This window comes from Schistocerca nitens, chromosome 4, assembly GCF_023898315.1.
Source record: "Schistocerca nitens isolate TAMUIC-IGC-003100 chromosome 4, iqSchNite1.1, whole genome shotgun sequence".
Taxonomy (NCBI): Eukaryota; Metazoa; Arthropoda; class Insecta; order Orthoptera; family Acrididae; genus Schistocerca; species Schistocerca nitens.
Genome location: NC_064617.1, coordinates 713279971 through 713298023, shown reverse-complemented (window position 1 = coordinate 713298023; position 18053 = coordinate 713279971). Strand labels below are relative to the sequence as shown.

The window sequence follows — 18053 nt, the reverse complement described above, 5'->3', positions numbered from 1 at the left end:
CATAATAGTTCTAAAAGTACTGTTTCTTAAAAGCAGCTCTAACTAAAACTGAAAAGAAGTCATGCATCACTGCAAATAAAATTTGTCACATTGCTATATTATGAAATGTTATCTATTTAGTTGTACAACAAAATGAACAGCTGTGAGAATGATTCTACAAATGAAACAATGCGTTATATTAAACTTAATTCTGCTGCCAAACAAAATTTAGCACTAATAAAAGATGTAAGTGCATTAATATTTATCAACTAATACTGCTCCTCACTGAGAGGAATGCATGCCTACCTGCATATTCGCTGCTGGTGAACCAATGGGTGTGGAAGTGGCATGAGCAGCAGCCCTTGGTGCAAGAGGTGGTTTGTTTCGACGCCTTTCTTCCGATAGTCGCTCTCGTAAATCTATGTTTTCTCGTTCAAGAGCTGCCATTTGTAACTTGAGATCTGATATAGTGGACATTAATTCAAGTTTCTGAGTTTCCAGGGATGACCTTGTCAACATTTCCTACACAGTAAAAGTAATAGTATTACTATATGAAACAAGAAAAGTAAATTCTGGGGTTTGGATGAATGAAATACAAAATAAAAGAAAGAAGAAAACAAACACCCAGCTATCACAATAAGAAGGGAAACCATAAAGAATAAATTGAACACCCAGCTATCACGACAAGAAAGGAAACCATAAAGGATAATTTAAATATATTATTAAATTAAAATTTTTAAATTATTAAAATTATTAGATTAAAAACTTAAACAGATACTTGTAAGCAGCCATTCTTTTCATACTCTGAACACACATATCATCGAATAAATCCTTAACATATGGTAAAGAAAAAGCCTAAGCATACACTTTTGAGTGATTTGGGAAATACAGCATTAAATGTAAATATTAAAATTACAATATGTAGTAAGTGTATAACACTCAATTTAATCTCTAATTTTGCAGTACCTTGTAAGATTTTACCATTGTGGATACAGATTCTTAGTATTAAATGACATACTAATACACAAAATCAAACAATTGAAAATCCATGTAGGAATATCAACAATGTAGGAAAAACCGATTGCTACTTACTGTGAAGAAGACATTTTCTTTATGTAGAAGCTGCAGCACACACTATGTCACAGTAGGACATTACGCAGAGAATTGGAAAACAGAAAACAACGCCGTCAAACTTGAATTTCTACAACTGTCAGATAGTAAGAAACATGTTATAATATAAGTGCAACAGCAAATTCTCAAACAAATTTAAATTGTTGCTGAAAATAATATTGCAACCAACAACTACACATAGCAATTATGATTTACTCAAGGTTGACATATGTCTATCTACAATGTCAGGACATGTACTGATGAAGACGATAAAGCCAAAATAAGCTTGTATACTAAAATAAAGTATCATGTAGCACACTTGTTTTCCAATTCTCTGTGCAATTTTCTACTGTAAAGAAAACACATTATGTTGCAGACAGGCACAATTAAGACACTTACACAAATTTATGAGCCACAGCCTTCCTCAGCAAAAGCGAAACTGAGAAGCACACACCATTCATACACACAAGCAAGCACACCTCATACACATGACTGCCAACCCAAGCAGCTGCTAATACACAATAGCATTGCTTAACTTTCAATTAATAAATAAACACAGACTTGTACTATGCCTTTTCTCCAATATATGCATATACTTTTAATTCTTATCATTGTTGTATTTAGGCCCTCTTTTGATTGCCTTTTCCCTGTAAATATAACCTGCAATCCTCTGTTCGAAAGTTCCTATCTGTCTTAACAATAATCACATTCTTAATAAAGAGGCATCTCCACCTTTACTACTGGATACTATCCTTATCATCAAAATAACAGCAATTTGCTTCATTACTGGTCACGCACAATCTATCTACTGTGGAATGCTTCCTCTCACAATACTAATATGAATGCATGCTTGAAAGACCATACACTTTCTTGAGGTCTAAAAAATTTAAGTCTCTTTCCTTAGTTTTGCTAATTCAGTTAATTTCTTGATATGAAGCATCTGTTCAGAGCATGACCCCCTCCTTTCTATGTTTCAATATGGTTTTGGAAATAATATTCTGCTATAGATAAAAGCAAGATACCTTTTTAATTATCAACATCAATTCTAGAGCATTTCTTATGTGGGAGAGCTGATTTCCAACTATCAGGCACCTTCCTTTCTATTTATTTTCTCAAGTTCAGTGGTACCATTTCAGTCAAATCTACTTTATTATGGTCACGAAGTGAGTCACTCTGTACATAGTTCACTGCATGTTCCTTAAACACAAAACAAAAGTTTTGTTATTGTATGTACCTCGTATGAGCCTTTCTGCTGAGGGGTGGCTCAGTAATACAGATAGCCATACCACAGTTATATATGCCACAAAACACCGGATGAGGTTACGTATGCAGAAAATCTAGGTATGAAAGTAACTAATTATTAAATCAAGTGGCTGTCTGACACCATGGCATTAAATAAACAATTACATAATGATTATAGCTATTGCTAATTGCTATTTGAAAAAGTGTAAATATTGCTGAAAATCTAAAGGTTATCATATAAACACCTTTGTGTGTAAAAATTCTGCATTTATACATTTCAAAACAGTAAAGAACTCATCAATTCAAATATTGCTTTGGACAGCACAATGATTTTTTAGGTGACTCCCACTAATGATGTCCAACCAAGATTTTTAGTCACTTGAGAATGTTATTCAGCCAGTTATCAAGAAGAATATAATAATTCCAATCCCAAAGAAAGCAGGCATTGACAGATGTGAAAATTACCAAACTGTCAGTTTAATAGGTCACGGCTGCAAAATACTACGCGAATTCTGTACAAACGAATGGAAAAACTAGTAGAAGCCGACCTCGGGGAAGATCAGTTTGGATTCCGTAGAAATGTTGGAATACGTGAGGCAATACTGAGCCTACGACATATCTTAGAAGCTAGATTAAGAAAAGGCAAACCTACGTTTCTAGCATTTGTAGACTTGGAGAAAGCTTTTGACAATGTTGACTGGAATAATCTCTTTCAAATTCTGAAGGTGGCAGGGGTAAAATACAGGAAGCGAAAGGCTATTTACAATTTGTACAGAAACCAGATGGCAGTTATAAGAGTCAAGGGACATGAAAGGGAAGCAGTGGTTGGGAAGGGAGTGCGACAGGGTTGTAGCCTCTCCCCGATGTTACTCAATCTGTATATTGAGCAAGCAGTAAAGGAAACAAAAGAAAAATTCGGAGTAGGTATTAAAATCCATGGAGAAGAAATAAAAACTTTGAGGTTCGCCGACGACATTGTAATTCTGTCCGAGACAGCAAAGGACTTGGAAGAGCAGTTGAACGGAATGGACAGTGTCTTGAAAGGAGGATATAAGATGAACATCAACAAAAGCAAAACGAGGATAATGGAATGTAGTCGAATTAAGTCGGGCGATGCTGAGGGAATTAGATTAGGAAATGAGACACTTAAAGTAGTAAATGAGTTTTGCTATTTGGGGAGCAAAGTAACTGATGATGGTCGAAGTAGAGAGGATATAAAATGTAGACTGGCAATGGCAAGGAAATCGTTTCTGAAGAAGAGAAATTTGTTAACATCGAGTATAGATTTAAATGTCAGGAAGTCGTTTCTGAAGGTATTTGTATGGAGTGTAGCCATGTATGGAAGTGAAACATGGACGATAAATAGTTTGGACAAGAAGAAAATAGAAGCCTTTGAAATGTGATGCTACAGAAGAATGCTGATGATTAGATGGGTAGATCACGTAACTAATGAGGAAGTATTGAATAGGATTGGGGAGAAGAGAAGTTTGTGGCACAACTTGACAAGAAGAAGGGATCGGTTGGTAGGACATGTTCTGAGGCATCAAGGGATCACCAATTTAGTATTGTAGGGCAGCGTGGAGGGTAAAAATCGTAGAGGGAGACCAAGAGATGAATACACTAAACAGATTCAGAAGGATGTAGGCTGCAGTACGTATTGGGAGATGAAGAAGCTTGCACAGGATAGAGTAGCATGGAGAGCTGTATCAAACCAGTCTCAGGACTGAAGACCACAACAACAACATGAAGGATAGAGAATCTCAGTTGCTTTCAAAAACCATACACAGCTTAAGCAAAGAAGGGAATTCATGTTACTTACCCAACAGAGATACCTAGAAATACTGCAGAAGACTGACAACACTAGCCTATATCATACAGTAAGATAAGGTTTTTTTTTCCTGTCTTACCCTTTGTAATAGATTCTCGCTGTTATCCAACTGCTTCCGTTTCTCATCCAATGTCTTCTCCAAATCTGCTATCTTGTCACCCTGGGCTTCTATCTGCTCTGTCAGAACACTCACTTGTAACTGGAGCGACTCCTTGTCTGCTTCCAGTTTTCGAATTCTCTCTTCTCCTTCTCCTGGGGGCTGTCAATAATAATATATTTTTTAATGAGATGTTTACTTTATTGTTTGATGGTCTAGCTAAAAGAAAAAATGAAACAGAGACAATAAAATCCAATGTTAATTTTTGTTCACTTCTGATATATTTAGAGATATTAAATGTTATGTTTCCAGACTGGAAATTTGATGATATAGTACTAAATGTATTGTTGATAGTCTTCTACATTTGATGCTGACATGTAATTTAGAAGATATAGATTAATGAAGTGAAAATATAGGACATGTCATTATGAGTAATTGTAATGAATTATTATCACACAGGTGATTTATGTTGAGAGTGTGTGGGTGGGAGGGGGGAGGGGGGTAGAGGTTGAGGGAGTGAGGGGGAGGAGAGGGAGGGAGGGAGGGAGGGAGGGAGGGAGGGAGAGAGAGAGAGAGAGAGAGAGAGAGAGAGAGAGAGAGAGAGAGAGAGAGAGAGCTGTTTTTAAGAAGTATTTGTAATGCATTTACTGTAGACACAAACGAATTCCTTATGCATGCTCACTTTGCTTCACAATATACAACAAAACAAGGGATGCTGATTACAGTATTTGTATGTATGTCATTTTTTAAAACAATTAAATACAACAGAGATACAGATAATTTACAGCATGCATCACCATGCCAGGTTAGAATGAATAGAAGTATAATTCTGGAACATAATGTTATTAATACCAGGACGACATGAAATAGGAGACAGTGGAAACTGAAGGAATGAATGTTAGAAAAGGTAGTGTTTAACTCTATGTGCACAAAAGTGTGAGCCATCTAGACCACTGTAAACACTTAACATAACTTGGAAACAAATGGAGCACCGTAATCTCCTAACCTTGCTGGTAAGTGTTGACCGGCTACCATGCCAGCACCCATGGACAGCTCCATACAGATCAGGCTGACTGCCAGAACACAGATGACAAGCACAAAAACTGCGGCATGGGCATATCTGAGGTGTAGGCATGCCATGAGCACAGCTACATCCATGGCTGTTGTGAAGGTGGCAGTGTGAACTTGACAGGTCACACCAAGAACCATGGTGCACAGATCCGTGGCAAGCTGGTAGACGTTGTTGTGGTGAGGGGGATCGGTATCGGAGAGCTGCAGATGACCGGCACTTGGAATCACGAGTAGATCGATCACAACGTTTGCGTCGGCGGTCAAGGCTGCCACCTTTATCGGAGGGGGAGGCTGATGGGGGTGGCAGTTTCTGTGCCGAACCTCGCAGTGGCGGTTTGTGTGTAGGACCATTCACACTACCGAAGTCTTGAGTGCTATAAATGTCCTTGCCTCTGGGTACAGGTGATTCCAGGGATCGAAAATCACTTTCTTCATTCTTTATACCTCGACACGGTTCTATCTGGATGTAGCTGAAACTGTGGTTCTCCTCATTTTCTGCTTCCTTACTTTGTAAAAGACAACTGTCTTCAGTTTCTCTCGTTACAGGTATTGAAGAGTTCTTAATCCAGTGAAAGTTCTCTCTGCATCCCTTTGTGTTTTGATCTGACAAACCCAAGAAGTAACCCATCAGATTAATTTATTTATTACATTTAATAACTATCAAATGGTAGTTCTGTGACATTCAGGAGAGAAGATTACAATGAAAATGTGAAACAAATAATAGCAAGTACAGCATATCTTCGCAAAAAGAGGTTATAGCCAATTTTACTCGTTATTTTCAATGTAGTGTTACAAGCAAGGAATGATTTTGTATTTCACACATGAGTTAAATGGCCCACCTTGGTGGGACTGCTTCTGTTTGTCTTCGTCAGAAGAGCATGAGGATGAAAGTTCTGAGGACGAGCTGGAATGGGAAGAGTCTGAATGTGACTGTCCAGCTCCACACTTGAGTGTAGACTCATCGTCTGGGCTTGAGTCATCGCCACCTGGTAGCATCAGAAACCACTAAGAACGTTTTCAAATAATCTCTTACTATTACTAAATTACTGGCATTTTCCTAACATCCTACCACTTCTGAAATAGTTTTCTTGATCATTAATAAAACTGTTGTACAGGTCTACTTCCATTGGTACAGGGAATTCTAATCTCTTCAACAATTGCATGTGGTTCAGAGTTGAATAATTTCTGACGCCGAAATAAATAATTATTACACACACCATACACAAAACATTTCAAGCAGAAAGTACTTTAATTACGGTAGTGGACTGTAAATTAGGAACCGTGACACACTTTCGAGCATAGAAAGGGAGAAAAACGAGGGCAATTAAATATATTTAACACGTTTTTCGATATAATGGGAAATAACACCAAATTTTGTTTACATGGTGCAGTCATCAATAAACTGTGGGTGAACTGATGTCTCGCCCCCCCCCCCCCTCAAAAAAATGCATAATCAACAACGTAGAGTGGTGCAAGTGTGTAACAGAATTGCAACAACTGTCAAATTCCAAATTTAGATACAAATGTCTCTCTTATTCTTCATGGGAATATGTCTTAAATACGATGAAATCATTGGAATGGTCAGATGCAGAAAACCAAAGGTGTGGTACAAACCCATTTTTGTATACATAAATGCGCAAATGGCTGGATGAAGCCCTCCTTTTGGTAATGCACGCTTCTTCATCGCCCTGACCAGCAACGACTATCAGTGCACTTACAAACAAGACAGAACTGTTCGAGAGAGCTTCTTAAACCATCATATTGGCAGGGATCCAGTTAAGTTCCTGGCTGTCTCAGCCAAAGAGTAAAAGCATCTATGCTTCGTTAACGGAATAGCTTCAAAAATAATGGGCCGCTTCTTAAAAAAAATCGTTGTGTAAAATAAATGAAAGATCTGCGACGTATTTTGCTTAGAGACTTCACACAGTGAACATCGTAATCAGCACGTAACAAAAATGCACGAGAAGTTATGGGTTCAGCGCCAGCGGACAATCCTGCCTTGACACTTCGATTTCCCAATTACAAACACTAATTTGTAACACAAATTCCCACAACGTCAATGTTGCTGCTATTTTTAACGATGTGAGCCGAGAGTGTGCAACAATGCAACAAGCACTCAACAGTACTCCTGGAAAGATAGGTGAGGCACGACAAGGTCTAATGAAAACGTAAAAAACTAATGTTTTAGTAAACTTGCAAGCATTTTAACTGCTCTTTCGTGTTTCCAGCTAAACAGCAATTTATTATACGAACAGTGAAGGTTGGAAATGCTTGCAATTTGTACACCCAAGTCCAATAAAGGAAAAAAAGTGGTGAGCTCTGACTGATGCAAAGGGCATGTCGTACTTGTACTTGCATTGCCACTTTGGCAAAAGGAAGATTTAATACCAACGTTTTTAATATTGAACTTGCACTGGCCGATTACGTTTATCACCCGTAAATAAAATAACAAACTTCCGAACATATTAAAATTAGTTAGGATCTCTGCTAGAATGAAACATTCATTATGAAAAAACTACTATAGTTCAGCCACGAATTCTCAAAGTGGACACTAAAGAGCGGTGCCCGTTAATATCAAGAGATAATTATAGGGGGCTAATACGTGGACGATTCATTTCCGACAACAAACAAAACTTTATAATGTCGATTTTTCGTATGAAGAGGAATACGAAATAAAAAACTAATTCCAATAATAATGTGCAGAATAATTAAATCAATTATCTGGTTTCTAACTAGTTGCAACCAATCTGTACGACGTATCATTGTTCTTCCTCTAATGTTCATCAATAAATGTTACAGCAGTGGGAGAGGTAGCACTGATACGCTTTTTTCCTCTTACATAATCTGTGAAATACGTGTTGTTTAAACTGCAGTGTGCGGCCACTCTTTAGAGACTAGTCTACCAAGCACACTGTTAGGATTGTCTTCTAATCCACACATGCTGCAACATCGGAGGTTTAATATTTTTATTTAAATGTGCAACAACTTGTGTAATTAACTTGGTGTACTACTTCGATTCTAGTACTCTTTTGTTAGGCCGGAATTACACTAGTGACTAGGAGGGAAGTTCAAAGAGTCCCAGAAAAAGATATTTTACTATATCGACTTTGAATTGACGGTGCGCTGAGTTTCTACCACTGTCGCCGAAATTGCTTTATTGAAAGTCGCAGTAGTCTTTTCGAAATGAATTTGATAGTACGCTTCTCCTCGCCAATATGACTACGTGACAGCCTATATATGCCTGTCTTCCAAGTTGTGACGTCATTACTTCCTCCATATTTCGTAAGATGTTATAGATATCGAAACAGAAGTTTGGGCATATGGTAGTACGGAAGCAGGTGAGTATTTTCCTGTATGATTTAACAGTTGTGAGATTTCTTTTAATCTATGATGATACTGAACCTTCGACAGTTCGTGAAAAAGAAAACTAAAATGGTATACCGCAGGTGAATGTTTCTTGCAAGACTTTTCGAAGGAAAAAAAAAGACGGCTTCATTTGGTGTCGAGGTTCTGCTGCTGTAGCCTGCAGTTTCGTTTCAGCCATGTTTACAGGGAAATTACGCTAATACAGCGGAGCAGTGATGTGTTAGCAGACTTTGGATAGGAAATTTACATGTTTTATTGAGAACAGCTTCAGTGTGAACGTTACTTTTATATCTTAGTTGACAAAAAGAGTAGGCCAATGAGACGAGGTACTAAAACTTTTCGTTAAATGAACGGGTTGTTCTTCCGTAACTTGCTGTTCCACGTCTATCTTCAGAGCGCAGCAACCACACCTAACGCAAATTTTAGTTTCGTTATGAAGTTAGAGAACTTTTTTTAATGAAAATTATAACACAGTGGATGGTAAAAACATGTTTAGCAAGGTATATTGCACGAAAATTGTACTCGGTGCTGTTATATATAAGGAGCATCTTATTTGATACGAAAAATAGGAAGTTTCCTTAAGACAAGTTGTCACCTGAAAATGGGCTTCGATTTGTAACTAGTTGTAGCAAAAGACATCTTTCATTTAACGAAAATCTGGCTGCCTTATCGATCTCTTTCGAAAGTCTCGGAGTTGTCACACAATCCTCGATACAATGATGGTAGAGTAATTGAATAACTATCTGGAATGTCGAGTAGTGAAAATACTTATCCCCTGAATACTACTATTTGACAAATGCCTCGTTTCGATATTTTAAACGGTTTAGTGAATGTTGGGGGTGATACGAGTTAGACGAGTCGAGCTCTGTCTAGTGAACAGTCGGTGGGTGTGCGAAGTGACCTCGCGCTGGAGGCGGAGGAAGAATGTGCGAAACCTGCGGTGGCGCCGGGGCCCATGCTGCGTCGCTGCCAGTCGCCTTCCGCCTTCCTGTGATCGCCGCCTTCGTCATCGCTGCTCGTTGTCAGACTGTCGTCGTCGTCATCGGGACCGTCGCGGTCGCGGTCGTGGTCTCGGTCGTGTTTGGCTTCGCAAGAGCGCCGATGCACATCGGTGTGGCGCCGAGCGCGGTTGAGCGACATCGCTGGCGCAGTCGAATGCGCGCGCACTGTGCCTTCGGACATTTCCGTACACGGGTGCTCGTGTCTTCTGCACGCCGTACCAGTTTCTCAGCGTGCGGTGTTCTTTATGAGATCGCAGATCCAAGTTATTGTGGACTGCCGCAATTCTTTTTCCTCCAGTGAAATATGGTGGTGGGGGTTATCTCCACAAATAGATTCAAATTAACTCGAGCGTCGCGGGGGCATTTCGCACCAGGTTAGTGTGCAACCTGGTCTCCACGTCGTTTACGAACGCAAGGACCAGCGTCGTTACACGTGCATTTGCGCCAGCCGGTAGTTCGAGCGGTGTCGCGGAAGCGGAAAGCGAGTGGTCCGTCGAGGCGTTTCGAATGTGGCGGTGCGGCGCGAGCGTGGGCGTCGCTTGCTGTCGGGCGGCGATGACGCAAGCGATCGGCACTGATGGAGGTGACAGCGGCGGCGTGCGACGCGCGGCGGAGCGCCTTGCCGATGCCGACTGAGCAGCGTCGACCCGGCGGCTGGCCGCGAGAGCTTCCGCGCGGTTATATTTAGCGGCTCTGCCCTCTCGGTTTGAACACGCACGGGAACAACGTGCGTGACGCGGCCCGCCACAGGGCCTCCCGCTGTCCGTCGCCTGCCCCCCCCCCCCCTTTCCCCGTCCCCTCCATCCCCTACCTTGATATCCTCCCCCCACCCTACCATCAACTTTTTCCTGACTTCTGTCTCTTGTTTTACAGTCGTCATGCCGCCCCGGCCTGGGAGGCCTACACCCAAACATCCGCTTTGCCTCACACTAGAGATGGGCAAACTGAAACACGTAACTGTTTCGAAACAAATGAAACAGTACAATGTAATGTTTCGATACGCTGTTTCGAAACATTGAAACAGTTTGTGTTTTGTAATCTAATAAACCTACACATTTTATCATTTTGAATGTCTACTGTATAAGAATGTCCATATAAGCACAAATGAGGTGCGAGAGCGATAATCATATCGCAGAAAGTATGCGTCTTGGCAGTTTCGTACTTCCTGCAGCAAATGCGCTGCTTTCGTGTCTTGTGACTTTCATACTTTTCAATTGGCTGAGGACAGCCATAGCTGAAGACAGAAGAACCACCACAAACGGAACTGGAGGTGGGAGCAAACTGCAGAAACAACGGATATGCTACTGGGATTCCCACATTCCGTTAGTATGGGTAATATACCCATCCTGCTAATTTCGATGCACACAAAGGGAATCATTGTGGATAATAGGAGCAGTGACTATAGACTCACAAATAACGCCAAATAACTCGAATAAATAACAAAATATAACAGAAAAAATTTTGCCTTTCAAGGTGTTTCGAACCGTTACTATTAATTCACCATGCTTCTCAGCCCTTCCCGTTCACCATTACACTATCAGTGATATGTCAAACAGATTGCTTGCAATGATACCTACATCAAATTTATGTATATGTCTAATAACTGTCACTCTACGCCTTTTTTTATTCAAAATGTTGTAGGCTTACTTGCGTTTCTTAATATGATTACTGTACATGAATAGAGAAGCGTATGTTATAAAAAAAAGTGTAATTTAACTGAATGATTTTCACATATTCATTCCTTTGAATGTGAATAGTATGCGTTGTTTTATTGTTTGGTTAGTGTTTATAAAGCAGATGTTACGCCATTTCGAAATAGGACAGTCAGCTAGAAACGAAGCTTTATTTTCGGATATCTTAAGCTTCATGCTATTGCTTGTCAAAAATATTTCGACACTCTTGAAGTGTTTCATGAAGTGGTATGCTGTGTTTCAGTACCCGTGCCGAGCTCGAATCTCGTCCGACACAGAGCGGAATGAAACATCACTGTTTCGATACAATCAGTCCGTTCCAAGCACAGGTGGACTGAAACAGCCTTATTTTGAAACAACGATACAGTTTCTGTGTCTGGCTCGAGATAGAATCTGGTCCGGTTATCCGAGACGGGGGCGGAATGAAACATCACTTGAAAGGTGGCTACACTGAGCCACAGCGCCAGAGATCGCGCTAGAGAGTATTGTTCCGCCGCCTCCACTGGCAGTGATTATTGAGATGTCGTAGTGGGCAGTGCTTTGGGAGAACTCGTGGTAGTCAGTGCTGAGATGTCGTAGTGAGGAGTGTTTGTTGAGATGAGCTAGTAGGCAGTGCTTGCTGAGATGTGATACTGAAAAGTTCTTGTTGAGATGTGATAGTAGCGAGTCGGTGTGGAGAGATTGTAATGTCTAGAGTGCTTTTCATCAATATAAATTAAGGTAACAAACTACTTTTCTTTTCTTTCTCATTATTTCAATGTCCTGAATAATGCGTCATTACAGGTTCAGTCAACAAAGCATCTGGCTTGTGTTCTTGTATTAGAGTGTAATTCTGGTTTTCTTGAGTAAGTATGGTATTTCTATTTTCTTTAATTAATTCAGTATAAATGATATTTAAAATTTCTTGTGTTGTTGAAGAAGAACCGTGCCAGATGTGTACGTTGAGTCATACTCCCACACACAGAACAGTTACACTTGTGCTTTGGTTTCGTAGGTTTTATAGTTGCTGGGGACTTAATTAATTAATTGTGTTAATGAAAATTTCCATTGCATTCTTTGTTGTTGTTCTATGCAGTCAGATTGCGTAATAATACTAGTCAGGGCCAACCGTTTACGAGACTGCGTAAACTTTGAAGAGGCGCGTTAAGCCGCGCGCGCTGTTGAAGTTTTCTAACGTTTGGAGCCTGCGCTCGTAAGCCCTGTGTAAAATGTCGGGCTCTTGGTTTCTACATGCTTCGACGGAGAACAAAAAACTAACGTATTCACTAAGTGTTGAGCACTTGTTTTCAAAACAATAGTGTAGTATTTCTCTTTATGTTCGTCACGTTCGTGTAATGAGGTTCTGTCCAAACATGTTTCAGTTCACTGTTAGGTTCAAATTCAAATGGCTCTGAGCACTATGGGACCTAACTTCTGAGGTCATCAGTCCCCTAGAACTTAGAACTACTTAAACCTAACTAACCTAAGGACATTACACACATCCGTACCCGAGGCAGGATTCGAACCTGCGACCGTAGCGGTCGCGCGGTTTCAGACTGTAGCGCCTAGAACCGCTCGGCCACTACGGCCGGCCACTGTTAGGTCCGGCAATTAAGAAGTATAGCACTGTGCAGTGTGTTTCCTTTAAGTGAAAATTCGGTTGACTGTGAAAGTTACAAACATGAACAAACTAAGTGAATGATTAAAAAACGCCATTTTGCGACAGGACCCCAGTGAAAAATTCAGATAAAAACACTAAGTAGGCCATTACCAAATCTGACTCTGCAGCGACAAACAAAAAATTGATTCCGTAATTCAATCCGGAAATTTACTAGAACAACAATTGTATTTGTGGCTGTGAAGAAAACAATGCTGTGTTCTGTTTTCCTTGCGTGTTACTTGGGGACTTCTTTACTGGTGCAAGACCGGAACAACTGTTATTAGGCGTATATGGTTAAAATGAAAGTACATGAAATGTCAAAGCGACACGTAAATAATCTTCTGAATCTTTCATTTCTAAGCAAAACCAACATTCAGCTCGAACTGGATTCACAATATAGACAAACAACAAACAGTAGAAAGGAACAGACATAAACTGTTCGGGCGCCATCTCTACCGGTAACTTACGCAACCATAACTACAAAACACCTACTTATGACTGTCACGCAAAGGTGTCTGCACATTCCCTATGAGCAGTGAAGAATCCCGCGGTCGATATCTGCGCGCGCGCGCATATTTATGTGTGCGAGAGAGATTTACGGAGTGTTGTTACGTTTTATTTCTCATGCAGACATGAGAAAAGGATAGCTAAAGCAACCCCCCCCCCTTATCTCTCTCTCTCTCTCTCTCTCTCTCTCTCTCTCTCTCTCTCTCTCGAAATCCAGCAATATATGAAACTCTTACTGTGCGTAAGAAGAGCGCCATTAGGCAACAAATAGCTCACAAATAACACAAGCGAACCAAGGAAACAGCTCACAAACATCCTAACACTAAAGTCTTGAAATTTAGATATAGTTAGAATAATGATGTATTAATGATGTCAGAATGATCGTCCGGCTCGAAACTTGTGGGGACATATTAAAAACTATTGGAAAGGTACATGTGTCGTAAATTATTACTTGTTTTGTGATTGGCTTGGCACTGAGAAAACTTACTTTTCATTGTAGAGTCAACAAGGCAGCAGAAAATTGGTGCGTCATAATTCCGTGTATCATACGTACTGCAAGAAAAGTTTTTCTTCCGTAATCAATAAGACGTCACGCAATGTGTGTACGGGGTGTATGACCTAAAACTTATTGACCGCATTTAAAATTTTAAAAGGCTGTCATAATCTATTCATTAAGAGATAGAATCCTATGTTAAACGATTAAGTATTACTATTAGAAACTGTGTATACACTGAGAGAAATCATGCGATAGCGGTATGCATATACGCAGATGACGATACTATCGTATAAAACAGCAGTGCATTAACGGAGCTGTCATTTCTACTCAAGTAAATCGTGTGACAAGTTTTCCGACGTAATTATGGCAGCACGACGGGAATTAACAGACTTTGAACGCGGAATTGAATTTGGAGATAGATGAATGGGATTTTCCATTTCGAAAATCATTTGGGAATTCAATATTTGGAGATCCACAGAGCTAAGAGTGCGCCGAGAATACCACATTTTAGGCATTACCTCTCATCACGGGCAACGTAGTGGCCGACGACCTTCACTTAAAGACCAAGAGCAGCGGCGTTCTTTTTCTAGGGTTGTCAGTGTAACAGACTAACAGACAAGCAACACTGTCTGAAATGACCGCCCAAATTAATGTGGGAGGTATGCCGAATACATCCGTTATGAAAGTGCGGCGAAACTTTAGCGTTAATGGACTATGGTAGCAGACGACCGACGCGAGTGCCTCTGCTGAAAGCACGACATCGCCTTCAGCGCCTCTCCTGGATTCGTGACCATAACCGTTGGACCCTAACGACTGGAAAACCGTGGCCTGGTCAGATGAGCGCCGTTTTCAAGTTGTCAGTAATGCATTGTTCACGCTGGTGGTGGCTTCATAAGGGTGTGGGCTGTGTTCAGAATGGACTGGGTCCTCCGATCCAGCTGAACGGATCATTGACTGGCAATAGTTATGTACAGCTACTTGGAGATTGCAGCCATTCGGACTTCATGTTACCAAGCAACGATGGAATTCTTATGGGCGACAATGCGTCTTGTCACCGGGCCACAGTTGTTCGCGATTGATTTGAAGTACACTTTGGACAATTCGGGTGAACGATATGACCATCTACATCACCCGACATGAATCCCATCTAACATTTATGGAACATAATCGAGGGGTCAGTTCGTGCACAAAATCCTGCACCGCACCGACATTTTCGCAATTATGGACGGCTATAGAGAGATTTCTGCAAAGGACTTCCAACGACTTGTTGAGTCCATGCCACATCGAGTTGCTGAACTATGTCGGGCAAAAGGAGAACCGACACGATGTTAGGAGGACCCCACAACTTTTGTCACCTCAGTGTAAGACTTGTGGCAGCGTAACTCACCGCGCGCAAATACCTGGACTATACTCATTACGGAATGAGAACACTTAGCGATTTTCGGCAAACATCATACATAATTTCAAATCCTTACGAAACTTTTTTTTGCTGGCACCTGGCAACCCCCCCCCCCCTCACAAAATGATAAAAGGAAAAAAAAGCTCATCCCTTACTACATTATCGTTGTTCGTGCAGTAAAACTGCCGCATAAGGCATGATGTTTTAATTTACTGCTTCTTTATTACTAACTCTATTCGCAACAATTTTACAGGTAGCGTCCATACATACCACAGATTGTACCCGCAAAATTATACCATTGTACAATACACAGTTCATGACATGAGTCATAAACACTGAGATGAGAGAAAAACTAGCCTTTGCTTGAAACGGAGAGCAAATTACCCAGATAATACTCATCCAGTGTTCGATAATGAAAGCAACAGGCGACTTCCAACAAACTTTAAGCGTAATTTCAAACCTTTTCTCTCTTATATGCTTAACGTCAAATATTTAACACGTTATCTCACTAGTAAGGTAATCAGAAATTTGTAGCTGTTTTATACAGGAGAATTCCATTCTTCTTACTGGAAACAAAGATACTGGGTGATTCAAAATTATTACATGACTTTATATCTATCTTCACGGACATAACACTTGGGTACGTTAATTCACCATCTCTTGGAGAGAGTCTGAAAATTCTATGTGGTGAGAAAGGTGTATTCTGGAGCAGCGTGAGGTGATGCGATGTTTAAGAGACGGGATTCGTGAGTGGTAGTAGTACGGTTTACTTCTCAGTTCCAGCTACATGATTTAGGTTTTCCTTTGTTTCTCTAACTACACTAATGGGAATGTTTGACGGCTTTTTTTTAATGACTTGACCAATTATCTTTGCTATTCTTTCCAGATTAATCAAGAGCTTCGTATCGTCTTCTGATGGACATGAAATCCTAATCTTCCTTTCTTTATATTGTAGTTTGAGAAACGTGGTGCCTTACCGACCGATCTTAGCAGGAATGTGCTTTAATATGCGTTCCGAGCAGATAGTATTGTTGTTATTCTATGGGCTAATAGATGTCTACAGGTCGTGCTCCTCCTCAGTTAGTAATATCGATGGAGGTACAAACATTTGCGAGACAAAAGAAGCTTCTATAATATGAGAACGGACGCAAGGGGTGAGCCAAATGTAGATAGGTGTAGGTATACTCCGTTCACCTGCAGCCCACACGAATCAATGAGGAAAGTCAGTCAAGAGTTACAGGCGCTAACATCCAAACATGAGGAAATTTCTGTCAAAGCAATTGCATTGGATTCTGCGCAAAATGAGACTGATGAACTGGAAACTAATGCTCCAGTAATTAGGTAGTCTTTCATCATGAGTGATAAGTGACTGAATAAGAGTGTACCACAAGGAATGCTTATGAATCATGAGATGTAATTTTATTTATCTGGAAAAGTCAATAGGCAAATACTAGGTGTGAATCAGTGTGTGATTTCTTCCAATGAAGTTTCGTCTATAACAAAGTTCACAATCCTCCAATTTCAGGAACGCCGAGAAAAACCTGAGAGATCACTTCAAATACGTTACCAGAATTCAGGTGTACTACCGCAACACGGCCAGAATACGTCAAACAGTCAAACAGCCTCGACGTACGTTGTATAACATATAAAGCTCACAATGTGTTCCACGAACGTAAGTACAAACTTTTAAAACTTTTCTCTTTGACCTTCACTATCCGTGAAAATGAGGGCTTATGAAATGAATGAATCTGGGCATGAAAGTTTCTTAGCGCGAATATCGTAAGGTAATGAACTGAACAACACAATGAAGCAGTCTGGTGTACAATATCGGCGATCTGAAGACAGCAGCACTATTTTGAAAACGAGAAGAGCTTGCCGTGGAGATAAATTACAGGTTCACTTTTTTCAGTGTGGTAAAGGCTTGGAAAGTGGTTAGTTGATGAGTGGAAGGTGGTACCCGTATTTCAAAGAGTCTAACACTTTGTGAAGCACAACACACTTTTACATGACCGACAGTAAGTACTGAATTTCCTACCACTGTCAGCGACATTTTACAGCTCTGTAAAGTAAAACTAAGTAACAGAAGATATCTGTCAACTAGCACAATTTTTTCTGAAATGATTGTATTTTCTCCGGGCCTTGACGAGATCAGACAATATACAATACATACCGGGAAAGGGAGTGGCTTGAATTGTCGAGCGTGTACTGAAAGCTGTAAAAGGTCCTTTGCCGGTAATATTATAAGTAGGATGTCATGGTTCAAATGGCTCTGAGCACTATGGGACTCAACTTCTGAGGTCATTAGTCTCCTAGAACTTAGAACTAGTTAAACATAACTAACCTAAGGACATCACACACATCCATGCCCAAGGCAGGATTCGAACCTGCGACCGTAGTGGTCTCGCGGTTCCAGACTGCAGCGCCTAGAACCGCACGGCCACTTCGGCCGGCTAGGATGTCATGGCTGGGGTGTTAAAATACTAGTGCCCTTGAAGAAACAGTTAGTCACGAATAAAACACAAAATGTTGCAAAGTTGGTATTGCACAGTGAGCTACTATGTCATGGAGTGTGGTGACGCAGTGGCTGAGACACTGGAGTCATATACGGAAAGAGCAGGAATCAAACA

At 40.5% G+C, this 18053-nt stretch overlaps 1 protein-coding gene across 10 annotated transcripts in view; it reads right to left on the bottom strand.

The window, feature by feature from the left end:
- Positions 1-18053, bottom strand: part of LOC126252757 (liprin-beta-1) — a 1040988-nt gene that overhangs the window by 106509 nt on the left and 916426 nt on the right. For 3 of the 10 annotated variants that reach the window (XM_049953670.1, XM_049953673.1, XM_049953672.1), the window contains exons 1-5: positions 9629-10333; positions 6167-6313; positions 5263-5930; positions 4239-4418; positions 286-501 (exon numbers count right to left, since the gene is read on the bottom strand). In XM_049953670.1, the coding sequence (XP_049809627.1) occupies positions 286-501; positions 4239-4418; positions 5263-5930; positions 6167-6313; positions 9629-9875 (1458 nt within the window). In that variant the 5' untranslated portion in view covers positions 9876-10333. Of the gene's footprint in view, positions 1-285; positions 502-4238; positions 4419-5262; positions 5931-6166; positions 6314-6941; positions 7120-9628; positions 10335-18053 lie in introns of those variants that run through there. The other 7 variants (XM_049953671.1, XM_049953674.1, XM_049953677.1 and 4 more) reach the window with 4 other exon arrangements.